General features: G+C 40.2%; 1 protein-coding gene across 2 annotated transcripts in view; it reads left to right on the top strand.

The window, feature by feature from the left end:
• The window catches only part of PTCHD4 (patched domain containing 4), an 80,378-nt gene that overhangs the window by 23,709 nt on the left and 29,031 nt on the right, over positions 1-27,638 (top strand). For both annotated transcript variants that reach the window (XM_030236068.2, XM_018921471.3), the window contains exon 2: positions 1,367-1,847. In XM_030236068.2, the coding sequence (XP_030091928.1) occupies positions 1,367-1,847 (481 nt within the window). The remainder of the gene's footprint in view (positions 1-1,366; positions 1,848-27,638) is intronic.

Consider the following 27,638-nt stretch of genomic DNA (forward strand, 5'->3'; position numbering starts at 1 on the left):
ACAGGTGCTTCTAGAAATGGGTAATGCTGGATGCAGTACATGTTAAAGTGTCTCCCCCACATGGTTCTGGCCTTTTGCAGACGACTGCTTCCTTGTGTGTGTTTGTGGAAGGCAGACCCTCTTCCAAATTCAAGCTTTCAGCTCATTCCAGTAGTGTGCCTGGGCAAAGGATGTTATCTCATATGAGATAACACTGCTGCAAAGTAGTTTAGACATCAATGCCTTGATTATTTTATGTTTATATTAAATACAAGACAAAAAAATCTAAAAACTTATAATTTATGTTGGAAAGAAAGCAAAATATTATTTGGTGTGCAAAAGACAATCCCTCGATTTAGAATTTCTGCTCAAGGAGATTACTTGTGCTGGGACAACTTTATCATTGAGTCTTATTCCTCAGTTTGCAACTGGATTTGTTTTCTAAATCAACAGAGGCTTCCCCTGTCTTGGGAGGAGCACATACAATTATCCTACAACCAGTGGCTACAGACAGAGGACCTTTCTTACATGACCTTTCTTATTAAATCCTTCCAACAATAAAAGAAAAAAAAATGTGAAACAAATATTTAAATGCAGCCAAATAACTTTACAGAAAAAAAAACAGGTCTGGTTAACAGGCAGAGGCTGAGTGGACTTGATGTGCCCTTTACTGACTGTCATGGAGTTTTGTATGTCATAGCATTTACTAAAATAAGTGAGACCAGAGTAAGGTTTATACTCTTGAAATGTATAAAAAAACCAAATCCTGGTTAAATTTAGGTTTAAGGTAGATCATTTTCTCTGTGCCACTAATATAAATCCATGACATCTCAAATTAACAATTCAAAAAGTCTGATTTTAATTATATTTTTCTGGAGACAGAATAGCTATTAAACTTTGTGGAGCTGTCTATATTCTGAGGAATCAGGATTCATTTTCTGTACATTTCCAACTTCTAAAAATCATTTCCAAAGTGTCAAGAAATCACAAATCATCCAGAAATTATTCTTCTTCTCAAACTTTTTGTTGTAATTGGAGATTTGTCATTGTCCATCAGTTAAAAGTGGAAGGTTATCCTCTCCCATGGGGTGAGGAGGTTGCATGCAACATTTTGGTCCTGGGTATCCCTGAGACTGCAATGAATATCTGAGCAGTCACTCAACTGCAGCACAGAAATGCAAATGAGCCTCTAATGAGTGAGACGGAGTTGTGGCAGGGAGCAGGGACAGATCCCAAAGCCCAGTGAGGTGAATGGCAAGGCTCCTGTTAAGTGCAGTGGTGTCTGAGCAGAGCTCTTGGCACGTCTGTGAGAGGAGACAGAGTTTATCTCTGCATCACGTCACAAGCATGATAACCACACCCTCATCTTTTCTACTTTCTCTCCCAGGATGGAAGGAGCAGTTTCATTGGCCACCAGCTTGGAGGGGTAATGGAAGTGCCAAACAGCAAGGACCAGAGAGTCAAATCAGCCAGAGCCATCCAAATCACTTACTACCTCCAAACGTATGGCTCTGCCACCCAGGACCTCATTGGGGAGAAGTGGGAGAGCGAATTCTGTAAACTGATGCACAAGATGCAGCTGGATCACCAGGATCTGCAGCTCTACTCACTAGCATCCTTTAGCCTCTGGAAGGACTTCCACCAGACCAGTCTCTTGGCCAGGGGCAAGATTTTGGTGAGCCTGATGCTGATTCTCCTGACTGCTACCCTCTCGAGCTCCATGAAGGACTGCCTGCGTAGCAAACCTTTCCTGGGACTCCTGGGAGTGCTCACTATCTGTATTTCCAGTGTCACTGCGGCAGGGATATTTTTCATTACTGATGGAAAATATAATTCTACTCTGTTGGGAATCCCTTTCTTCGCTATGGGTAATTATTTATCTTCATAATAATAGGATTAACAGAGTTTAATGACAGAATTGTAAATTACATCCTGGGTTATAAAGTGTAGATTTTACTTTGAGTGAAAGTCTAAGTAATTTTCATCTTTCTAAATTGATCTGTGCCTTGGCAAAAAAAAAAAAAAAAAAAAAAAAAAAAAAAAGGAAAAAAAAGGGGAAAAAAAGAAAGAAAAATGGAAACAAAATAAAACAGTAGCAACAATAAAAAGGAAATTACATTCCTGGAATCTCAGCCAACATGAGAGAGGGGCAGTTCTATTGATCTCTGTTACAGAATGAAGGAGAAATTGTTATTGAAAACTAGTCAGCTCAGCAGACAAAGTGGGTATGTGTTGACCCAACTTTGATGGGAGGCCAGCCAAAGAAGTAAGTTAAACAGGAGGGTACCAAGGAAGGGCAGATTTTAACATCCTTCCCAAGAAAGGCTTTTCTTCAAGCTCTGCCTGAAGGGCAGAGTGGGAGAGGTTGGTGTAAGAATAAGATTGATGGACTTTATCTCAGAGAGGAGATTACAGTTGTGGTGTTTGCCAGGATGTGAGCACAGAGGCCTGTCAGGATCTGTGGCACATAATCCCCTGGTTTGTGAAAACCCAGATCAGCTGCACAGATTTCCTCTGTGTTGCACCCAGACAGGGGAAGTTGTGGAAGAAGAACAAATATAATACCCTCCTTAGCTCTTTAGGCAGAAGAATTGCTTTCAATCAATTGCTTTCTGGTACTGTTTGGTTCCAAGCACTTCCAGTGCATCCATGTGGTTGATGAGTTTGCTGGGAAGTTGCATTGGAAAGGCAGAGGGGAGGTGCCCAGCTCAGCTCTGGAGGCAGTGTTGTTTGGTGCCCTCACACCTAAGTTTGCCATACCATGAGTCTGAACCCCAGTGATGACTCTGTGCAAAATCTCAGTGGTGGCAGCCCAGAACTAAACGTTTTCATGCTTGTTTTCAGATGGCAGAGAATCTTCCCTGTAGCCAGAGTTCTGCATTTTTACAGCCAATGTCTTAAGTGCCGTTCATGCTTCTAGTCCTCAAACCAAGTACTGTCTTATGGTAAGAGTCAACTAAATATGCAAAGTCACAAGCCAGAGTCTGGGTTTGAAAAAGAGTCTTATACTTTCCTTAAAACCTCAATCTCCCAAAAGACCATATTTTCTTATCTTCGTCTAAGAAAACTCCCATGGGCGTATGCATCCGCAGTCCCAACCTTCTGTTTAATCTAGACCCTAATAATGCATCAGTGTCACTAAACAGAAGGGCAGAGCCGTGGCCTCATCAGTCCTGCTCTCAAAATCTCTGGAATAGCTACTTGAGGTAGAAAGGAGTGGAATGAAGGGATTGGTCAAGATTCCAGAAGGGAAAGAGAGGAATGAGGCGAAAGACCCCAAGGAATTGCACGTTTGGTTCAGCCTCATTAATAGTGATAAACAAGGCTGTGCCAAAGCCTCAAATTCAGTTGTCTGTACTGTGGCAATGGCCCCTGACATGGACTGCCCTGTGCCAGCTCTTCAGATGTTGTGCATGGCTCTGTGTTGCCAGAGGCGTTGATGGAAAGAAGGTGCTGAGATGGGGAAAGGGAAGAAAGCCAGCAGAGAATGTGCCAGGTTGTGACGGATGGATTCTGACCTGTGCTGGGGGGTAGGTTTAGGAAACAAAGAATGGAGAAAGGCATGAAGTGAAGTGGGGGTCATGCTTGTTATCAGATTTTGGCAACCTTTTCTTTGTGTGTCAGGAGGTGCATATCAAAGGAGGAACTAAAAGGCACTGCCTTGCTTGTGAAAGTAAAGGTGAAAAACCCTGCGGTGATGAAAAGCACCTTCCCAAATTGTGCATTCCTCTGTCGGTGTCTCTTTTCAGATGGTTGGAGAGATTCTCTTTTCTTGACAGGTCCCAGACTTGTCACTCCCAAAGAAGCTCCTCACTTTAAACCTTCTCTGCAGCCCCAGGGTGAGACACAGGTCAGAGTGTCTGAAAGCAGAGTGCCTCAGTTTCTCACCTCAGTAGTCCATGACTCTGTTTGCTGTCTTAGGAAAAGTAACATTTATAACTTTCTGTTGTGTTTTGCTCTGTCATTCTTGTCACAGCCACTGCCAAGAGCAAAAGGAAAAGAAAAAACAACCTCTCTTGAAGTGAGATGTTTGGAAGGATTGTTTCTATAATATTATATTGAATGCAACTCAGGTTGAAAAAGAAAGCCTTTATGTAACTTCTTCAGAAATTTCATTCAGGAGTCTCAGACTGAATTGAAAATATCATTACAGAACAGGTTGCAATGCTTGGGAACTGCTGGTTATAAATATTAGACCACACTTTTACAGTTTAGTGGAGGAAAAGACAGGCAGAATGTCTTACCAAAGTCTAACTGGGTTACAATCTGCAAAGTACCATGTGCCTTTAGTCCCTTAAGGGACACTGCCACCTAATGAGACTTTGCTCTGCCCAGAATACCCCCAGGACCTCACTCACCTGGGCCCTTACTGGGCAGGGTTTTCTGCTGTACTGGCTGTCATGGACTGATCTGACAGCCCAGAGCAGAAACAGTGAAGACCCCCAGACTGTTGATTCTGTGGGTCAATAAATCACCCTGGCCCATGCTGTACCAGTGTCCCTTGCTCCTGGCACAGCAGAAAGCAAACAGCACATCAAATAGTAATTGAGTGAATGTAGAACAAAAGGTGTGCAAGGTGGGGTTTCCCTGAACTGCAAATGCCAGATTTGCAAGTCAAACTTTCAAAGTCAAGTTACTTAGATTAAAAAAAATAAAACCAGGCAATAACAGTGACAAAGACCCTGCAAGTAAATGCAGAGTACGCAGGCAGCATTAATTCTGGCAGCTCCCAACTTTGGAACACTTCAACCTGACATTTGCAAACCATCCATTTAAAGTACATTTGTTTGGTCAAAAATATGCAGTTTTTTTCGAGCATTCACTTTTCAAAGGATCAATTTTAATGGAAATTTTGTGATATTCTGGGCTTGTCCTTTTCCCTGCAAGGGTGGCAGGATGCTGCCATCTGAATGAGCCTGGATATTTAGATCCACAATTCCTCTTGCAGTGCAGAGCTTCTGTAGGTTTCAGTAGGTGACAGAAGCCTATAGAAAAGTGGAATGTTTAATATTTTTCTAAATTTAGAGTGAGTGACCTCCACCATAATTATTTACTTTAGTCCTGCTGTGAGGGAATGGTCTGCTGGGATAAAGCACATCTCTGCTCTACTGGAGGAAGAGTGTTAGCTCAGATTGGCTTTTCTTTATCCTTGAAGGTGAAAAATTTCAATCTTCAGTTAGGCATGAGGACAGTGGTGGAAAATCCTGTTTTCTTTGACTCCCTCTTCCCAACCACAGTTTCCTCAGAGAGCAGCCTTGGAAGTTTTCTCAGTACAGTGTCTCCACTGCATTTGTGCAGTCATTCATGAGAAAGTCTTCAGGAATTTCTCCTGCAAATAATTCTCTGGCTGCCAGGATCTCCTGCAAACAAGAGCAAGGGAGGCTGATTTTTAGCTGTTCATATCCCAGGTAAATGGATAAATGTTGTGAGTTAATGCAAAGGTGCTTCTTTAGTTTCAGAGCTTCCTAGTTTATTAACTGAATTGGGCCTAAATGTATTATTTGTCTTTTTTTAGTCAGAATTTTATAACCTGCATGTGAAATCAGAATATGAGACTGTTCTACCTTGCATTTCTCTTCTGGGACAGATAAAACTTGCAATTTCTTCTACAAATTTAACATCAGCAGAGCTGTCATGACTGGCTGTGTTTCAGACACAGATAGAGGGTCATACAATTCAGTTTCAGTTGTTCTAGCCCTGGTTAGATGCTCACATCTGCCTTTTGTGTTTAGATTCATATGCGATTTCAAAGGGGTGTTATGTACTTCACATAATTATGGTTTCCCATGCCTAATCATCACTAATTAATATAACCAGAAGGTTAACTTCATAATTGAGATATTATTGCTCCCATGATCTGCTTTTTAATGCACAGGAACCAGATTGATATCATCAGGGAGATAATGATTTAACTCAGCTGAGGTCCTGACTGTGTATTTTTAAATGCAGGTGTACCAATTACACCATTTTACATTGCAATTATTTTTGGCTAGTCCATGAAGAACTTCATTATATGGATTAGTGGAAATCTTATGATTAAAAAAACACCTACAATATAATTATAGTGTAATTATGCTTTTTGTACTGTAAAGTCTAGGTGTTTCTAGAAATCTGGGTTCACAGTAGATGTGAGAAATATTTCCTGTCATTTGTAAGGCAGACAATGGAGTCCAGAGGATATTTGTGGGAACAGCTGATTGTGGCTGACACTTTAGAGAAGATTAATTTCACTGAGTGTCCTACCACACATTGCAGTATTGCTGCCACTCTGCCAGTAACCACACTGCTGGTAGAGATGTAGTAAAGAGATACAAAAGCTTTAAGATCCAAGAGGCTGCCTGCATCCAGCAGTAGCCCCATGCCTGTTTTATGAGCTCAAGATGGATGGCAGAGATAGCACTTTCAGTGCAGAATTCTGTTAAAATTTCTCTTTATTCCTTCCCCAGAGTTGTTAAAATGGGAAGAGGAATCAAGGCAATAGCAGACAAGACTCCAGGCAGTTATTAGCATTTCAGATGGAAGCCATCTAACCTCTTTCAGATGGTAGTTGTTGAAATAATGATTGGTGATCATCTTTCAGTAAATTTGAGATGTCACAGTATTATATTAGCAGCAGAGTCATGGAAAATTGCAAAAAAAGTCCTAGTTCAGATGACAAATTTTTTCTTTCAAATCTCAGAAGACAAATGTGAGAGCCAAAGTACAGGCTGTCACTAGTTTACCTGAACATGAGGTATCACAGTATTCTAACCTTTGCTTCAAGCAATGGACTTTCTGATTGCAAATGTGACAGAAACATTTCAACAGTGACTCAGACTATGGGTTTGTCATTTTGACGCAGCAGTAAAGCAAATCCCATATGAATCTCATGTTGCACCATCACCTCCTCTCTGGATGAGAAGCAAAAGAACAACCCTTTAGAGAAAAGAGACCTCATGACATAAATCCCCACCCCTCCATGCCTTAAAAATTCAGTGAATCTGCTGTTTAGATGTAACATCAGTTCCTTTCTCCACTCATTCCCCAGATCTTTAAGGGCTTGGAAGTACCTTGTTCTTAATTATAAAATTTCTGGTTTTGACTTTTACAGAGGAAAATGGGAATAACAAAAAAAAAAAAAAAAAAAACCAAAACAAAACAAAACAAAAAAAAAAACTCAAAAAAAGCAACCAAACCAAAAGAAAAAACCACGGTCTAAAGAAATTACAAGATTTTAAAATGTTTAAGATTACTTATTTGGATGGGCATCTAACACAAATAATTCGTATGAATGGGTTTAGAAATTTGCCATATTTGTATATTTGTAAAGTTGATTTCCCCATAACATGGTACGTTTCCTGACAAGTCTATTTCCTGCTGCAGTAGGTGGGATTTTTTCATTTCAATAGGAAAGAAATTTCACCCAAGAAGAATCTTTCCTGGAATTTGAGTAGAAGACTAAAGCCTTCCTGAGATAATCTGCTGCACTTGCCCCATGCAGCCTCATCCTGCAACTGTGTCCTGAAGTGGTGATGGTTAGGGAGAGGCCACTGGACTGGGACTGTCCTTTCCTCAAACACATGAGGGGAGATTATCTCTGAGCCAGTCCTTTGGGCCTTCTCTCACCCAGCAGAAAGGATGCACGAAGCAGCCCAGCCAGCCTCAGTACCAGCATCAGGGTTTGTAGCACCCAATCCGTGTCCCAGATGTTCCCCCCTCAATCTCAATTTCCTTTGCAAGCAATAGAGAGAAATAGGAAAGCCCAGAGCTATTTGGAAAATTGCTTAGTAGATGTTTGGGATGAGCTGTATTAGTCTCTGGAAGGTTTTATCCAACTCTGAAAAAGACTGACATTTTAGGCTTTAGCACCTGAGATTTTGTTGTGGGGTTTGGGTGGTAAAATAGACTCTTTCCTAGACTGGCTTATTTAAAGTTCTTCATTGGATGCACTTTTTCTGTGTGTTGATCTCATTGAGGTTGGACATTTGGTTTGGAAACGAGAACAAATTCCTTCACAGAAAGGGTGATGAAACATTGGAACAGGCTGGACAAGGAGGTGGTGGAGTCACCATCCTGGAGGTGTTTAAGGAATAACTGGATGAGGCACTCAGGTCTACTCAGCATGGTGGTGTTGAGTCACAGGCTGGACCCAATAATCTCAGAGATCTTTTCCAACTTCATTGACTCTGTGAATCTGTGTTTCTGTGATTCTGTGATACACATAAGCTCTAATACATAGACACATGGATACAGCAGATATGCACAGACTGCCTTGAATCCCTTAGAGGTGGAATTCTAGCCCTTCTTTTCCTGTAGAGACCTTCAGAAGGTTTCTTATCAACCCAAATGTCATTGTTCAGGGTTGGTGGGGCTGCAGGGCTGCAGGTCAGTGCTTCTGCGGCTCAGCACAGGTTGAGGCATTCACCTGTGGACCACAGCCCAAGTACAGGACATCACTGCCAGATCTGTAATGACTGAGCAAATACAAAATACATTTTCTGTGTTTGTTGCTTGAGAAAAGACAGGTAAAGTCTGGCTTCTTCTGTCTCTAGCTGGAGCTCAAGAGAAGTCTCTAAAAACGTTGTCTGTTATTGCTAATATTATTAAAACACCTTCCTCAGCTCTCCACCTGCAGCCAACAGATTGGTAGCTGTCATTTGAACTGCTCCTAATTTGCTGCAAGCATTTCTAAGTCCTTTGTAAAAAGTGAATTGATAGAAGAAGAGACCATGATTTAAGCTAAAAAAGTCAAAAGCTGAAAAGAATTATTTGCATTTGCACTTCAAATACATGATTATTACTCAAGCAATACACCAATTCAGTTCTCATAGAAAAATATATTTCCTCTTCAGATGCTTCACACATTTGTCTGAACAGTTCTTGCTTTCTACCTTATTTTTCTACCTTTTCATGGCCATGCTCATTCTTGCGACTGGGTTTTTTAAGGTTCTTTATTGGATGCACATTTTCTGTGTGTTGATCTCATTAAAGCAGGAGTTTAATTCCTTGTGCTTAGTATGTATTGATGCACATCACATTTACCTTTGGCTAATTTGTGCTGGAAAGGAGCTGCCTCATGGCAAAAACTATTTAGCTCTATGTATATCATCCTTGATAGAGCCCTGACAAATCCATCCTCAAATAGCACCAATAGCAATTCCACAACCTGCCTTGACAGCTTGGTCCAGGGCTCAAAAAGCCATACATTTATAAAGGGTATTTCTTAAGATTTCCATTGCTGCAGTTTGCACCTATAAACTCCAGGGTCTGTCTGGCTCAACTGTGGAGTGTAATCTTTCACAGTAACTATGTATATGCAAATACTTTTATGATATTTTATATGTAGGGCTGTGCTTATTTCAAATTGGATATAATTCCCTGCCAGATCTTTTTCTCACAGATATTTTACTATTAGCTTACACTTTCCTGTGAGCTCCATACACGCAGGAAGATTGATGATGGCTTCTGGTCTCTGCAGGAGAACAGTGGATTTGCAGGAAAGAACAGATGTGGGGTAGGCTGAGGATGTGTCCTGTGTTCCTTGGTGTGTTGTGGAAATATTCAGCCTTGCCCTGCTGCTTCTTTTGATCTGGGAAGGAAAGCTGGTCTCTGTTACTCAAGGCAGCACAGAGTGAATGTTCTAGGCTCCATCAAGCAGGCTGTCTGCTTGCCTTAGATACCATGATCTTCTGCAGGGAAATCCAAAATTGTGCCTCTGGGTTTTGAGCAAAAAACTAAAGCCAGCAAATGTATTTGTTTTTCTCCTGTAACACATTTAGTGTGCAAATCATCACTGTAGTGAGATGTGGTTGTAGCTCAAAATTCGGCATGATGAAGGTTGGATTTTTACACAGCTAGCTAAAACATCTTCATTATTTTGAATAATATTGCAAGATTAAACCATAACCATAAGGAAAACGCATAAAAATTAATGACCATGCTAAAAACCTGGTTCAAAAATTGGTACAAAGAAATTTCACTTGTGAAGAAATTTTCCCATAGCTTCCTTCTTTTAACCTGATGATTTTCCCCTGAAGAGTTTGAAAAAGGATATTCAATAGACCACTTGCCAAATGTTCTAAATCAATATTTATCTGCTATATTCATCTGCAATGTTAAAAACTTTGCATAGAATCAAAGGCTTAAGGAGTCTATTGCAAATACCAAATGAACAAAAAAGACTTCTCTCAATATTGTATCATTTATATGTCCTTTGTGAAGCCACTAGCTAGTTGAGCTTTTAATAATTCAGTTTTATCTTTCCATTCTGGAGCCTTTTTCACTCCATTTCCTTCCCATGAAGTGACTTCTCCTCTCTGGTGGGATAACTGCCTGCAGTCACATCCAGCATGCAGGACCCACACTGGCTCAGGGCTCACTGCTCCATGAGCTGCAACAAACGATAGCAGCAGCCCATGTTACTCATGCCAGCATCATGTGCCTGTGTTCCTGGCCCTCAGGGAAAGGTATTCCCAGGTATAACAGCTGACTTTCCATGTGTTGGTCCTGGATGTGTACAAACAGGTCGTGTTTCATCCATACTCATCTGATGGTGAGATGAGGAAGAAGATGTTATTTTGGATGCCCTAAGTGGCAGGGAGAGCTGCAGCAGCTGAAGATGCAGGCACAGGGCTGAACAGGGTGAAAACCTCAGGCCTTTGCAGCTGTGGATCACTAAAAATGCTCTTCAGTTTTTGTTCTGCAAGAGTGAGCACACTGTCCTCACTGTCTTGGCTGGTTTTCAGTGAGGATAATTGCATTTGTCTCTTCCTCTGATCCCTGCTGCTGTGCAGGTCAGATGCAGTGCTGCTGAGCCCTGCCTGGCTCCAAGCACTCTGCAGGTGCTGCTCTGGGAAGCAGATGCTGGTTTTTACCCGGACGTGGCCGAATTTCACTGGTGAATACAATGGCCACATTACGTGGCTCAGCAGCCTCTAAAATAATTCTGAGTTCCCTGAGAACACCCAGCTGTGCCTCAGCATGTTGTCCTTGCATTTTCCTGCAGTCATCCCAGGCATTTCAACAATTGGAAATTTTTTGCTCATAGTCTATATTTCTAAAGTCCAAGGAAGAAAAGCATTCCTCTACAGCCTGATATGACACTTAGACCTGCCCCACACACATATCCCAACATATATTCAAATGCAAATTTGCCCTGGAAATGTTAAATATCATAACTTTTCCTGGTGCTATGAACTCCATTGCTGTTGATATCCTACTTTTAAAGAAAACTGTTGTACTAGCATTGCCATGAAACCATTCATTATCATAGCATTTTGCAAACTTTCCAGAAACTCAGAAACCACAGGCACAATCTACTAGAGGGAACACCTGCATTGTTTCATAAAAGGGGACCTAAGAGCAGATTAGTGCACCTGGTGATGCCCTAGAGGGTGAAAAAAATCTATATTTCCTTAAGTTTCTAGCTGATATTTTTGCTGCTGCTCTTGAGAAATTATTATCCTGCAGGGAAGACATAGCATTGCAAGAAGCTGAGGGTGGGGAGGTGCTCTGCATGCTGAATGCAGGGCAATGAAACCTTCTGTCCTTCTACCATAACTGGAAACTGTTTAACACAAAGCTCTCTGTTAATGCAATTTAAACCTTCTAAAACTAGGCTGGGAGACTTGGGAACAAAAAGCCTGTTTGTGCCTAGAGTAGATATCCCTGGAAAAGAAAACTGCATAGAGTAAAACCCAAACCCTTTTAATGCACAATCTTCTTATGAGAGCAGCTGAAAGAGGAGGCTCCAAACCAGAGATGTTGATTGCTCTCTTGAAAGTATTACCAGAAAGTGTCATGTTGGAGCTGTATAAAAGCTGAGTATTTTGGAAAACAACCCACCAGTACAAATAACTCTCCCATCACACTCCCAGTCAATTTCAAGATGCCATTTTTTGGAGTGATAACTGCTGGGCTCACCTCATCTTCTACTGCAAAAGTAGAATCATAGAATCCCAGAATGGCTTGGATTGGAAGGAATCTGAAGCATTATCCAGTTCAAATTCCTCTGCCATGGACAGGGACACCTTCCACTAGACCAGCCTGCTTCAAGCCCTGTCCAACCCAGCCTTAACACTTGCTGGGATGGGCATCCCCAGCTTCTCTGGGCAACCTGTTCCAGGCCCTCCCCACCCTCACAGGGAAGAATTTCTTCCTACCATTTAAGCTAACCCCACCCTGTTCCAAGCCATTCCCCCTTGTCCTGTCACTACATGCCCTTGTCAAAGTCCCTCTCTGAGCAGCTCAGTGCCTTTTGTATTCCTTTATTTAGACTTTCAGTGTCTCTCCCATCAGAGCTGAGAAACAGCAAGAACTTTATTGTGCAGTTAGCCTTCTTTTAAATGAATAACCTTGGTAGGATATTGAAGCAGGGCAGGCTTTAATAATCATAGATGGAGATGTTCTAACACTTTCGTAGGTTATTTGGAGTCAGACAACACAGTTAATGAAGCAAGTTTCAAAAGATCTCTCTTACATGGATTTTGACCTCTAATATACTGATTCTTTCCCTGAAGGAAAAGTAATAGAATCCCTTTATGGACTATTTTTTTTTTTTTAAAGCTGTAGAAATTTATGATAATTTTAAAATTGGTCAGGAGGTGTTAAAGTAATTGGTGGTCAAGGATGGACAAACAAGACCAAATGCATAAAGTGGGGAAAACAAGGCAAAAGTGTCAATCAATTTATTTAATATTTTTTAAAATAAAAAACTGTTATGTGGTTCAGTTTTATAGCACTGAAATTGATAACCAGTCGGGAGTTTTGTTCACAAGCAGAAAAAGACACTTGTCAGCTCTTAAATTTCTAGAACATTGTCAGTGACCCAGGAGACCTTTTCTTGTCTTTTGTGGCCTCCTCTACCTGACCATGTCTAGTTTGTATTCCACTTCCCTAGGACCTGCCACTGTATTGCCAAATGCACAGCAAATAATGCATTCCTTAGGAAATCTTATATTTTAGCTATTGAGAAAGTCTCTATGGACTTCACTCGAAGTTTATTTGAAAAGAAAAACATACTTTTAATTTCTTCAATCAATGACACAAATATCAATTTCATTGTCTTTTCCTGGAGCACATTGCAAGGTTTTTAATTCCCAGAGGGGATTATTTTACCTGACATGAGTAAGGAAAAGTGAAAGCATTATGAAAATTGTTGAAAAATAGAGACTGATTTTAACCTGCAGACCCGGTTCTTTCACTTTTCCCTCCACAGTGTGTAGAACAGTGAACTGTTCCCCTATTAGATTAAACAGGCAAATGGAGTACACTGCTCATATTGGCAAGCCCTCAGCCCCAGGTGCTCCTCAAAAGAGGTGCCTTCCAGCTTTTCAGAAGCTTTTTCCACCATCTCCTCTGAATTAATTCAAGTACCCTAAAGTTTTCAATTCAAATATCACTAAGTTCCAGCAAAATTAGACAGGTATTTCTCACAAATTCAATTGAAAAGAAATGGTGAAGAATTATGTCAGTAGTTCACAAGCAGGAAACCTTTTATTTCCTGAGCAGAAAAAAAGTGATAACTTTCTAATTTTCATAATTTTTCAAATTATTTACTTTTCAATATAAAACCTCATTTTACTTTTCCTTTGAGGAAAAAAAAAACAGAGAAAAAAAACAGAAAAAAAATCAGGGTGCCAGGAAGTAAACAAAAGGAAACATACAGTAATTCCTTTCATTTTGTAAATTGTAAACACAAAGGAAAAACCCCCTACATTTGGTTAGATAAAAGATTTAAGAACGAAAATTTCAACAACTTTATTTTCAAAAAACCTAATGTACAATATGTTGGTAACAGATGTTTTGACACCATAAATCAGGCATCTATCTCAAAAAAATCAGTGTCTATTATGCCATAAAATGATTTTTAAATGTGCATGATATTATGGAAAATACATCTTATTAGATAAACCTGATTTTTAAAAATTAATCTCCATGCTTACAGGAGAAGAGAAACCATGCTGGTATAGTCTATTTAAATAATGGCAATTTGACTCACTCTTGCACAATATTTTGATACATGCAAGTATTTGTACTACATTAAATCATTGTAGCTTATATTAAATATAATAATGAAATATTCAATTGTAAATGCACTCTCTTCCTGCTGGAAAGACATAAATAACTGGAAAAAAATATTTTATTGTATTCAACATCTTTCTCCATGTTCTGGAATGAAAAAGAAATCAATAGTAGTAAACTTCTTGGATAATGCAGGGTTTGGCAGATAAAAAATAATGAAACGCAGCCCAAGCACATCGTTAGGCAGCTCATTTTGTCAACATGTGCTCCATCACAGTTAAGTGCTGGATTATGCATCTAGAAACAAAGACTGTATTCACATTTGCAAGATGAGCAATTGCATCCCCAGAACAAAAAGCAATGAGATCACAGTAGATAACGTAATCAATATGAATTCCCAGTGTGCTGCTGCTGTTAACATGGGAGGAAGAAATGGGAAAAGTCTGTGAGTGAAAGAAGGGAAGGTGGCATCAGTGAGCAGAATGACTTCAGGAAGATGCTGGTTGGCATATTGGGTGGACTCACCCAATAAAATGCAGATGTCTATCAGGTATGCAGCATCTCTGTGGCACTGCTGAGCTTTTCCTAGTGAACATTTCAAACCAGACTGGAAAACTGGAATCCACTGGGAGGAAAGGGATGTTGATGTAGCACTCAACAACTGTGCAGGGCAGGTGGAGATGGCATAACGGGACCCCCATGTCTGGGGTTGGCAGGAAAACCACTTAATATGAGAATAAAGACACAATTCTTTCACAGGGGAAGCAATTCATCACTGGGTCCATTCTCCAGGGCTTAATGGACCCTATGATTAAAAAAAAATAAAGACTAAGACTTCACTTTGTAGTGTACAGGTTAGACCTCAGAACTGTGATGTTGATGCAGAAATTAATGGCTGCAGTGATTTGGCATGTGATGGAAACAGTTTTCCCTAGGCTCAAAATGCATGAAGTTTCTGTTACAGAAGAACATAAATTTTGTCTTCTGTCTGTGTAACAAATCAGATTTGCTAATGCTCAACCTAAATTTTCAGCTGCTCAGTTTTATCACACTATTCCCATTTTATACCTGCCTTTAGGGAACTTCAGATAATTGTCTTTAGTCACCAGCCTCCTACAAATATTCTTTCAGAATAATCTTATATCTCTGTTGCATATCCATTATTCTGCAAGACTGATAATAAAATCCAGTCTGCTATTTAATGGTATTTTGTAAGACATTACAACCAAAATCCAAAATCCAAAATAACTTCCAAAACCCTTCTTCTTAGAAAGTTTTGATGCATGCACAAGGTCATCTGGCCACTCGATATACAAAAATGTTTTGGTGTTTTGCTTCATTTGTTCTCAAAAATTTCTATCTTTTAGTCAGAGCAGCTGTGACTCACACAACAAACTCTTCCAGGCCTACATGGTTTTTGCTCATGTGAGTTCAACATGTGCAGAAAATACTGGAAAGCTTTTATTGTTCATATGGCTCTCTGGCTTTTGATCACACTTTGCCTAACTCATGCAACAGTAGGACTCCATGAGAGGCTGTATCACAAGGATTTTCTCTGATGAAGGCATACTCCATCTCTTCTACTGGTTTCTGTTTTCATATCACTTCCTGCTACACACTGATCTTAAAAACTTTGCTCTTCCATAAACACTTCCAGTCTTTCTACCTTGTGGCTGTCCTAGCAGAGAACTGGTGAGTGCTCATGTGTCCAACAAACCATGAATTGCCTCTCAACACAGAGATTAATTTCAGCTACTCCCCTTAACTAGTACCTTGCTAATGATATTGCTCTTTAGTAACATAATATTTGCTTTTTCCTAGACATGAAAGCTGGTTTTTGTGGTCAGTGATGGCTGCACTTTATCTCTTAGGGTCAGCAGCAGGATTAGCTCTTCACATCTTCTGTTCTGTGGCATCCTTTTTATGTCTTTCCAGTACAAACTGGCAGTGATTCAGTGAAGCTGGTCACAACATTCCCTTCACACTGGTATGGTACCTGAGAAGGCTGAGTATTTTGGATTTATGAAACACAGTGAAGCAATAAGTCTCAGTAAGAGTTCAAATTCAAAATCTTCTTCATGGGAATTCTAGCATTTGCTTCTTAATACACTTGCTGGTTCTATGATCCTCACAACCTGGATTTCACAACAGATTAGAGCCTGTATACAGAGGCTCAGATTCTAACACAGGGCAGGAATAGGCTGCTGAAAGTTTTCTCTCATCACAGCTCTCCCTTTATGGCTTTCTTTCGGTAGCTTGCATTCCTCAGATCAATGCTGGGTACTGGATTTACAGGATAACAGATTAAGTCAGTATCCAAACCATTTGGGAACCTAGTACTTTCTGGAAATCAGAAACTGCTTCGTAGTGCAGTCTATCTTTAGAACTACTAGCAGCAGAGAGCAATTTTAAAGGGAAATAGAAATAAAACAGTGATATTGCTTTTTTTTTTTTACTTTTTATCCCTGTTATGGCAATTTTACTTGCTGCTGATCTCCTAGAGATATAGTCACATTATTTTCCTCCTTCCACAGATTCCTCTAGTCATACCTTTTTTTTCCACACTTTATTTTTGCCTTCTGTCCTCCAGGCTTCCCCTGGTCAATGTAGTCCATAAAATATTCTTCCTTTACCCTTTCTTCCCACAACCTTAAATGCCCTTGGCTCTTCAGAATGAAACTGTGGTCTTTCTTTTTCTCTGTTTTCAGTTACAGCATTTGATTCCTCTTTGCATCAAGTCTATGGCAGGTGACCATGAGCCTGCTCAAACCACTCTACACATCTCTTCTTTGGTTCCTAAGGAATTCAGGATAACAGTGTTTCCCCACTTCTTACAGGCAGCATCCTTGTAAATCCCTCTGTGCCAGATGCCTGCTGCCTGCACCAGTAATCCTCCCAAGAGGTGACATTGTCAAACCATAATCCACAGTCTCCTTGTTGCCTCTTCCTATTTGCTAACACTGTTCTTTTAATAGTCAAACACAATAATCTTCCAAGTGACAGCTAAGGCCTCAGCTTATCTGCATGGAGCAGCAGAGGATCCTAGCAGTCAGTAAGGCTGGAAGGCGAATTTGCTTCCAGCCCTATCCCAGCAATCCTGGAATTTGTGCTGCTTGCTCACCCAGGGGCGGGTTTGTGGTGTCTGCCCACAGCAGCTCCCAGGGTCTGGGAAAACTCAGTTTCATGTGAGAAGTGGGAGTAGGACCATTGTGAGGAGCACTGAAGGACCTGAGTGGCCAGAAGGTACTTGGTTCTCCACTTCCTGACTGCCTTTCCTACACCCTTTTGAAATTTCCTCATTGCTCTTCAGATGATCTAGTTGGTAAAATGAGCCTGGCTATGCCTTTCATCTGCACTTTCATTTTTGGGCCTTGAAGGGTCAAAACCTGCCATGAGCTGAAGTAGTTGTGTTCCTGATTGCCCTAGTGGAGTCTGTTCCTGCTCCTTCAGGCAAAGCCCAGCTCATAGGTTTTACCTGCCTTTTAGACCCCCATCTCCTCTGACCACAGGCAAATAAGTGTCTAAAGGAAGGTACTCTGCTGGCTGGACTGAGCTCTGAAGAGCTCCATGATGGCTATGTCAGAAAAGACTTGTCAGTTTGGTCCTGGTAAGAGCAGAGAAATGGGAGCATCATGAAATAGGAAAGCTCCTTGTACAAGAGACTTCAAAATACTTGATTAAAATGTATCTGCATTTTTTTGCATTAGAAAAAAAAAAGATATATTGCTGGCTTTGTAGTCAGGCAAAATATGTATATGGTGTACCTGAGAAGGGGTTCTTCTACTTCACCCTTCATCAATCTTCCACCTTCCCAAAGTTCTGCTCAATAAATCAGAGTGGAAATCACAGAAATCATGCCAATTTTGCTCTGGCTTCTCATTGTTATGGTTGAATTCGCAGGATAAGTCCATCAAAGTCAGTGGAATTGCCTCAGAAATTAATTTGTCTGGGATATCTTGCAACAGATGTGCTGCTAGCTTCTGCTTTTATAATTGTTGTGCTTGTAGCATGGCCCTATTTTGTGAGATCCTTCCCAGGTTCTGAGGACCCTGCAACATAAAATCATTCCAGAGACTGAGAGAAAGGAAAACAGAAAGATTTCATCAATGCCACAGCAGAGACCAGGCTTTAGAAATTTAACGTGTCCCTTGTGGCTGCCTTGTGTGGTCTGGACTGGGACCACCCCACCCAAGTGTTACAGAACCCAGGTGGGAGTAGCCAAGGAGGAGGCCAGATGTCTGCCACCACTGCATAAAATGAGACAAGAAGCCACTAAAACTACTTCTTAATTTGATTTACTTGTGGTTGAAATATTTTCTCTCACTACACAGTGTTTGTTTGCATTAGATGCAGCTTAATTAGGCTGTAATGAGGCCATGGGTTACTTGGCTGAGGAGGGTGTTGCTGCAGAGGTGGAGGTGCATTGCACCACTGAGGAAGAGCTGTTTCCTTCATGTCTGGCTGTGAGCCACCACCAAAACTCTGTCAGGAGGACTGAGACAGCTGCTCTAAGGCTATATATGTCTATACTATGCACTCTGGGACCTCCATTCAAGGGCAGATTAACATTTAAAGAGGATAACAAAGAGTAGCAGCTGGCTCATCTGCTCATCTACACCCAGACACACTCACCCAAAGAGCTACAAGCAAGAAGGAATAACCATATTCACTTTGGAGAGCCATAATGTTATTGGGAAGGTCAGAGTCTTGCTGGAAATGCCTCAGACACACACTGGCTGATAAAGGGCAGTAGAGGAAAATTCTTTTGCTCAATGAAAAGATATACACGAGCAAGAGATAGCCCTGGTGCCAGCAGAACTGCTACAGGGACCAGCTTCGCCAGAAAAGTACCAACAGCAATGGCAAATGGCTTTAAAATCCCTAGCTGATATCAACATCCTTCTGCTCAAGTCTCTAACTGAAGTCACAGAATAATTAACCTTGGCTGGGTTATAAGATCAGCAATATCCTGAAGAGGCTTGCACTGAAGAAATATTTACTGTCACGTATTTGGGCAGGAAAATCACATTAAATTCTCACTAGAAAGTTGACATATGGCATTTCACAGATAAATGAGCATTTATAGGAATGGAATATGCTCAAGGTGAGATAAAAGGGCTGAGCCTTTGTAAGAGAACTCCCTTTTCATCTCAGGGATAGGTGCAAAGTGCATCCAGAGTCTCCAGTGGGATGAGGTCCCCAAGGGAGTAGCATACTATGGAACTCTATCTATCCAGGTACCACAGATTTGTTGTATTTTACCTTAAAATACACAGTTCCACTGCCATGTGCCTTCACACCAGGCAAGGCACTGCTGCCCCAGGAAACACCAGCAGGCAGTTTTGCACAACTGTTCCTGCCTCATGGAGTGATTTTATGAAGAGACTCTCATTTTTTTGGCTTAGTGGCTGCCAGCACATCTGGGACAGACAAACAGCAGCCGTCATTGCAAGACTATTGATAAGGCTTTATCCTATTTCATCCTCCAGCATTGCAATGTATTTAAGTAAGAAAAGCCTCCAAAGTTACCACTTTAAGATGGATTAATTCTTAAGCACGTTTTTTTCAGTAGATAAGGAGGATAAAACTTCTGGGTTTTTGATCTGAGAACTGAGCCTGAGACACAGGGCAAGAAACTATAAGGTCCTTTATGCTCCTCTGCCAGAAAAACCTCCTTGAATGAAAATGAAGCATCTACCTAATAGGGAGAAAGTGTGGTGAAAAATAGTTTAGCTGAAATTGTGTCCTTGAATGGGTGAAGATAGTCAAGATGGAGATCAGGATAGGAGAAAAAAAAAAAAAAAAAAAAAAAAAGAAAAAAAAATTATCCCAAAAGATACAACTTGAAACTTTTATCTATTCTGATGTCTTAAATTTCTTCTTTGTGTTAGCTGAAATATTTTAAACATCTTTCTATAGAAATAAATTCCTACTCTGGCAGAAGAAAAGGCAAAAGTGATAAATTCTCAGGAGCAGCCATTATGATCACACTGTAGTTATGATGAGACAATAGCATTGCAGTAAACTTTAAGACGATTTTCATGCCCAAATTTCACATAACTGGAAGTTCACTTACATAATGGAGTTATCACATTTTTTGTTATTTATTTCTTGCTTAGTAAGCCCAGTTTGTGGCATAGAAGAAGTAACAAAAGCATTTCAGTCTAAAATACAAGTATATGGAAACACCTTAAAAATTACAACATAATTGAAATGCTATTACCCTCTACAAGCAGTTTCATATAATGAAGTGTACAGCCATATTTGGAAACTTTTGAAGTGATCATAGTTATGAAGTGGTCACATATACTGGCAGATCTGATGGGAAACCAAAGCTAGATATCTTAAATATTATTGGGTCTTCCTTCAGATGGAATTTCAGCTCCATGGGAGGGCCTGTGCTCAAAAGCTACAATTCATTCATTCTTATTTATTCTAAATAAAATATTCAGAAAATACAGATTATTATATGGAATTTTGCTACTTTGCTCATCTGAGGGTTTATTATAATTTGAGCTTTAGCTTTCTGTCCTTCCAACATACCCTTTACTCCAGTATAAAAAGGAACAAGCTGAAAGTAGGAATCTTTGACTTATGATTTAAAATGTGAGCCTGATAATTAACAAATTACAATAGAAACATTGCTGTCTATTTTAAGCCAAATGAAATAAAGAAGCTAGGGGGATCCTTTAATAACAATAAACATGGAACTCTAATTTCTTTTTATGCTCTGTGATCACATAAAAAAGATCTAATATAAATAATTGCATTAGATGTCTTATTTTTGGAAAAATGCACAGCTAGTATTTAGGAAGACTTTTATTGCTCTGATTTATCTATTAACGAAGCAAAACCCAGTTAATTACCTAATTTGCATGATATTTTGTATCCATATATATGCTGGGATCAGCGCTGGGGAGAGGTTTTGCATCAATCCATTTTTAATAAGCTAATGAAGTTGGCTGGGCTGACACTGCAGATCCAATCGCTGGATGTTTTCTTTTTGCTGGACTGAGAATTTGTGAATGGTACAGATCAAATGAGCTTGTGAGCTGAGGAAGGCAAGACCTTTCCTCCTCCAAGGCACAGATCCCGTCACTGCACTGGATCTGTGAATCTCAGGAACCTGTTTGATGTCCCACACTCTTGTCCCATGGCCTTGAGTGAGGAGCATATTGTAGCTTGTAGATTCCTTTGTAGATTCCTGTCCCTCACCTTCTTCCCTGTTTGCTCCTCTGCTCCATTGCTCTGAGGCAGGACAGGACCCAGAACTGCCAGTCAGAGTCACTCAAATTGAGGTAGAAAGTGGCAGGTCTGCTGTTGCTTTTGTACCCTTTTTATATCTCACCTCCATGCTCTGAGGTGTTTCTCCCCACTCTTTGTCTGTCCGTACTCTTTTTCAACCTGTCTGTCCCTCCATGATCATGTGCTTGCTGTTGTTGCATCCCATGTGTCCATCAGGAGCTGCTGCCTAAGGGAAAAAGAGACTTAGTTTTCCCTGAGGCCTTCCCAAGCCCTGTGCAGCAGAGGCTCTGATTTGCCATGTAAAGCAGATTTGTACAAGAATGCATCTTCCTCTGGCCTTAACTATTTAAAAGCCAAGCATTTGGTTCTAAACCAGCTGTTTGGCCAGGCAGAGCAGTACCCCCAGGGAGTAGGGGCTTCTTCCCACACCCAGGTGAGAGTTGGAAATAGTTTTGAGTCCCCATTGATCTTCTCTTCTCTTCTCTTCTCTTCTCTTCTCTTCTCTTCTCTTCTCTTCTCATTATATTCTCTTCTCTATCTCTTTTCTCTTCTTTCTCTTCTCTTCTCTCTCTTCTCTTCTCTTCTCTCTCTCTCTTCTCTTCTCTTCTCTTCGTCTTCTTTCTCTTCTCTTCTCGTCTCTTCTTCTCTTCTCTTCTCTTCTCTTCTCTTCTCTTCTCGTCTCTTCTCTTCTCTTCTCTTCTCTTCTCTCTCTTCGTGTTTTGGACAAGAGAGGGAGTTAAGGACAAGTTTTGTGTACAAACTGAATTCTGCATGGCTAAAGTTGAGAGAGATTAATTTCATCTTCGGGGCACCTGAAATACTCTCCTGAGCTCTATGAGATAAAGTGCTCATTCTGGAGACTCAGCTGCAGCATCAAAGTTACAACCAGCAAAAAAAAATATCATCCTAATTACACTGGGTCCTATATCAAAATATGGTAATTTGAGTGCTGAGTCACTAAGACTGCTGAGGAAAAAGAAGTTTTTACTATTAAAAATAATTGGTGAAGTCTGTGTTTTCTGGTTTTAAATCCATCATTGGGAATAAGATAAATAAAACTACGTTGTTTTTTTATTTAGTCAATGCAATTTTGCTTGATTTTAATCCACAATTTAAAAAATACTCTTGGAGTTTTATTCAGATTTTTTACCTTTGTGTGTAAGATGAATTTTAACAACTAACATGAGGATTGAACCTCAAAGAGCAATTTGATCTCCTTAGTATTCAGGAGAGAAAGATTGTAGACCCAGTGGTAAATGCTTTCATATAAGTTCATCTTAGCTATTCCAAACTTAGTTTTATAGACCAGTTAATTGTCTTAACTTTTTTTATAATTTCTAGCAACAATCAGTTGCCTTAGAAAGTGATAAATATAGTGTATTTTACCTACCCAGTGTTATGGTGAGGTGCCTGTCTCTATCAACCTTAGACTCTGCACACTGATCTACAACTTGAAAGATGCACAACTTTCAGATCTGAAAAAATAGTGAAATTAATCCTACCTAGACTGATACAGTAGATACATTTCCACATGCTCCTAAATTTAAAACTGCATTGTGTTTAGACCTGGAAAAGAATATATTTTCACTCCAATATTCTAAAGCACTCCATTCAAAGCTGAGGGGGGAAAGGGAAGAGTGATTTGTTTGAAATATTGTACAGGAAGAATTATGAAATCACAGCTTGGCAATACATTGACATTTCTATCTTGTTGATATTAAACACAAATGTCATTTAAAGATAACACCTGCCTGAAAAAATCTTGCAAATGGTGTTGTTTAATACCAGTGAAAGCAAGCAGAAAACCTATTACCTTCAATCAGTTTTTACATCAGGACACCCATAATTCAGTGAAATTCCTCCCTTAATGAAAGTCTTTAATAATCATGTTAAATATGACAAAAGTCTCCTGAAGAAGAACGGGCTCAGCACACATTTAATGGTTGTGCTGAATTAAGGTGTTTTGGACAACACTAGAGGACAGGAACACAATGAAATAACCATTCTCATCAAGAGCTCATTTAACAGACCAGGCATATGCTTGAAATGCCTCCATGGAGACTTGCTTTTACAGTCAGTGGGGAGAAGGACACAGCTACAAAGGTCAGTCATCCCTCTGTGGTCTCAAGAGGATTCAGAGCATCTGCTGCTCCTTTGCTGCAAAGGAGAAGGCTGTCCTCAGCTTGGACACCTCACCCAGGGGTACCTGAGAGGACAGGGTACCACCTCCACCAGAAAATGTCTGTGCTAACATCCCTATCAGAAACATCTGGCCTCATTTTCCTGTTTGGATGGAGAGATCCTCCCTCAACATTTTTACCTGAACATTTTTCTGGGTTTTACCTCCAGCAGTGTGTATCCTGAATCTGGTTTGTACCAGATCATTGTTCTGCAACTTCTCTGAGAATGATGTGAGATCTGTGTAGCTTTGATGCTCATGATACCACCCTCTCATGCCATGCCATGTAAACATTTTAAGAGATAAAGATACTTCCAAATACAGCCTTTAAATAGATCTTGGCTGCATTCAAAAATGTTCTGCCAGCCTTGGTCTCCCTTGCACTTTGCCAGCTGACAACAAAGAAAGAATACAAGATGATAAAAGTCTCAACTCAATTCTAAGAATAATTACAAATTTCCTCTATTTTCTAAATGCCTTCCTGAGCTTAGTCCAATTATTGCCTGTGGGCACTTTTGATATTTTGATCCAAATTTCCTAGTTGCCAGACAGACAATGAAGCAGGGCTAGATCATGACAAAAAGGAAAATGTAATCCAAAGGATTTCACTATCAGCTTAACTACTATTATAATAACATTGAATGAATAACACAACATGGAGACATAAAATTCCACAGCAATGCTTCCCTACTGTCCTTCTTATTTTAAATTCCAATGCTCTTGAGAAACAACACAAAAATTTCCAGATCTCTGAGGCTGGAATTTCCAGTTTAAAGTAGCATAGATGTGGGGGGGGGGGGGGAGTTAACATCAATCACTCTTGGTTTGACAAAGATTACCTTGAATTCATCTCTGCTCTTTTACCCAAGAGCATTATTTTCAGCCCTGGATGATTCTCTGGGGGAGGCCATTGCCTCCCAAAGCACAGGCTCATGGATCTGATCACATATATCAGCACTGTGTCCATATATGCACCAGGATAGCAGCACTACCAAGTATGGTGGGCTCAGTTTTCTAACTACAATGCTGGAAAATTACACTGAAAAAAGCAGGTCATAGAGAAACAGTCTGTTCTAGAATTTAATAAGGAATCAGCTGGTGATTTAAGAAACTTACTTTCAGGAAACAGATATATAAGAACAGAAATTAATCCCTTAAACCTCCTCTCCCTCTCCTCTTCCCTCCCCCCAAATATGTTTCTCTGTTATCTTAGAAATCACTGTAAAAATCACCTCTAGGAATAACAGCCCAGGCATTCCAGAGCTTAAGCTCTGATCAAGAGCAAAACAATGGGATTCATCTTTAATTGCCATGGGCAGCGCCCTTAGTGGAACTAGATGTCAAAATTTTAAATTCCCTAATCAGACTGGAATTTAGTTACTTTATCCAATGAGATGGATAAAAAGACCTTAAAATAGAACTAACTATCCAAATACATATTTTTATTTTTGAAGATAGAATTAAGAAGTTTTGTTTCATTTCTGAGAGCTTTGCATTTTTTTTTTTCTGCCGCTGAATCTGAGCTCTGACAAAGTAGGAACCTGCTCTCTGGGCTGATTAAACCCAGCAAATTTCACAGCATTGGCAGAGTGGGGCCAAAGGTCTCCTGATGCAGTAATGGGGCTTGCTCCACTCCCAAGAGGTGGAAGAGTATTATTTCAGATTTGCTGGAGGCTGGGTATTTTGTGAAGGTTTTTAATGCCACATTGCAATGTTGTGTGCTGAGAGTTCCTTCCTCCATGAGGAAAAGCAGCTGACACTGGCAGTTTTCAAGCAAAACTCTTTGTAGGGCAGAATACCAAAAGCATCATTGTGTTTTTCTGATGTGACCTCCCTATAAGGACTGACAAATTCTTGCATTTTTGGAACCAAGTGAATAAAGCAGGAAAATAATTAAAGACAGAATTTTCTCATCCTCCTTGTGCCATTTCTTACCTTAATTCAATTGAATCTGGTGTGAGCCCTCAATTCACAGCCCTTTCCAAAAGCACAAAAAAAGATTTTTTTCAAGATAGTACCCAAAAATAAGTGAAAACATCTGAAAATGTGGACTGCAATCTTATTATTCCCCAAGGACACTGCATTGGGTCCAAGAGAAGGAAAACAGTAAACAGGCAGAGAGTAGCTGGGAAGGAATGTGACTATGAGGAATAAACATACTCATGAGGACGGGATGGGAGCAAGGAGAAGCCCTGGCAGCAGGTAGAGTTCCTGTGAGTTTGTCAGAAATGAAACCCTAAAGGAAACTTGGCTCTTGCTTAGAGGGAAAAAAAAAAAAAACAAAGCAAAACAAAATAGAGAAGGAGCTTGTATAAAGAGGAGAAGCACTAAGCCAAAGGGAAAGGAAGAGTTTATTTAAGAGCAGGCTATGATGCTTGAACAGATAGAGGTGGAGGTGATGACAATGAGGAAAACACTTCCCAGGCTTCTCACCTCCTCGGAGCCTGTAACACTGACAATCAGCTGACACATCCTGAAAACCTGAATCCCACTGTTGTCATCACTGCTTGGATGTTTCCTCACCTCCAGCACCTGTTGGTACAACCAACCCCCCTGCAGACCTTGGGCTGCAGGGCATGGCTGAGGCTGCAGGACATCCCTGTCATTGCTGGGAAATGCATTTCTTCTTTCTGCTCTGAGATCATTTCTCATTCACTCCTACTTGCACGGCATTACACCCCGTAACTCTAGTGATTAGAGTCCTTACTCAAAGAGAAAGGCAACTCTTAGGTACTCCATCTTTGCACAGGGAAAAAAAAAAAAACAAAAAAAAAGATAAAGTTGACGTGACCAAATAATGTTCCTTCCCTAGTGCACATACTCTTCTGATATTTGATATTGCATTCCCTTTGCCTCATTCTTTATTTTCCTCAGAGCATGATACAGAAACTTCCTCTTTCACTGCGTTTTGAAGACAGAAACCCAGCAGAAACAAGTCAGGCCCATTTTTTCAGCTCATGGCTGGTTTCCATGAGATGGAAATGTATCATATGTATTCAACACCTTCCTCTGGTGCACCCGGAGGCTCCACCTGCTCTCTCTTCAGACTTTCATCTGAGATTTCTCCTTGCCCAAGGCTCTCTACAGCCAAAAGCAAAAAGGGATCCCCTGCAGGTGTTCCTGATCTCAGTAACCACTCTTCCCAGTGATTACAAAGAAGAACCAGTGCAAAAAAATACTAACACTAATATAGGTGCCTCTTAATTGCCTAAAATGGTGTGGGGTTAGGCGAGGAAGCAGCCTGTAAACTGAAAGCAGATGTTGTATAGATACTGCCCCCTCCCCATCTCTCGGCTGGTGCTGACCTAACCTGAATGAGCCTTCCTTTGAAACCAGCAATCTTCCTTTGAACACAGCAATCACCTGCTAGATCTGGTCTCTTTCAGCATTAACCATCACTTCCTTTTTGCTATTGGATTGCTATTTTCATAACTATTTCCATTGTGACTTCTTTTTTCAATGAAAATAATTCTGTTGAGTTTTGCTTGTGGCATTTTTCAGAGACAGTCAGCTCAGGCCTGGAGAAAATAAGCAGAAAAGAGATGATCTCCTTCACAGTGTGACAGAGCCCCTACCATTCCTGGCAAACTGAATGTGGTTTCTTATTATTTAGTCTCTCTAAAAAGTTTTTTCCTCTACTTTTGAATTAATGAATTGTGTACAACTCTGAGCAATGAAGCTGGAATCCACAAGACTAAAATATGAAAGAAAAGTCTCATATAGGCTCTTCTGCAGAATTCTGTGATAATTGCACTCAGCATCTTTCACCACTACCCAGGAATATTCCATAATTTGTCACTTTAATCTATTTCTTTGTTGACAGTTTTTGCCAAAAGGAAAAAAAAAAAAAGTGGATAATTTATTTGACTGGCTTAAGTAGGAATACTTCTAGTTAACTCTGCAGGGTTCAGTCCTCAAACACCCTGTGAGGGATCTGGTGCTCTATATCTCTCATGGAATAATGTGTAAATACAATGGATAAAAAATACCTCAAGACATCTGTGGTCTTGCAAAACAACTATTTGACTGCCATACAGTCAAATAACAATATTGGCACAATATTAGTACAATCCTTTATGTAGTAGGTACTATTTATATCCAATTTTTTTTAAAATTTTTTATTTTTATTTATTTATGCCATACTTTGAGGGGCCAGGCAAAAATTTTGCTTTTGTTGAGCTGAAAATTGCGATGGGAGTAATCACATAACCTTAGCTGGCCTCACAAGGGAAAT

Source organism: Serinus canaria, chromosome 3 (assembly GCF_022539315.1).
Source record: "Serinus canaria isolate serCan28SL12 chromosome 3, serCan2020, whole genome shotgun sequence".
Lineage (NCBI taxonomy): Eukaryota > Metazoa > Chordata > Aves > Passeriformes > Fringillidae > Serinus > Serinus canaria.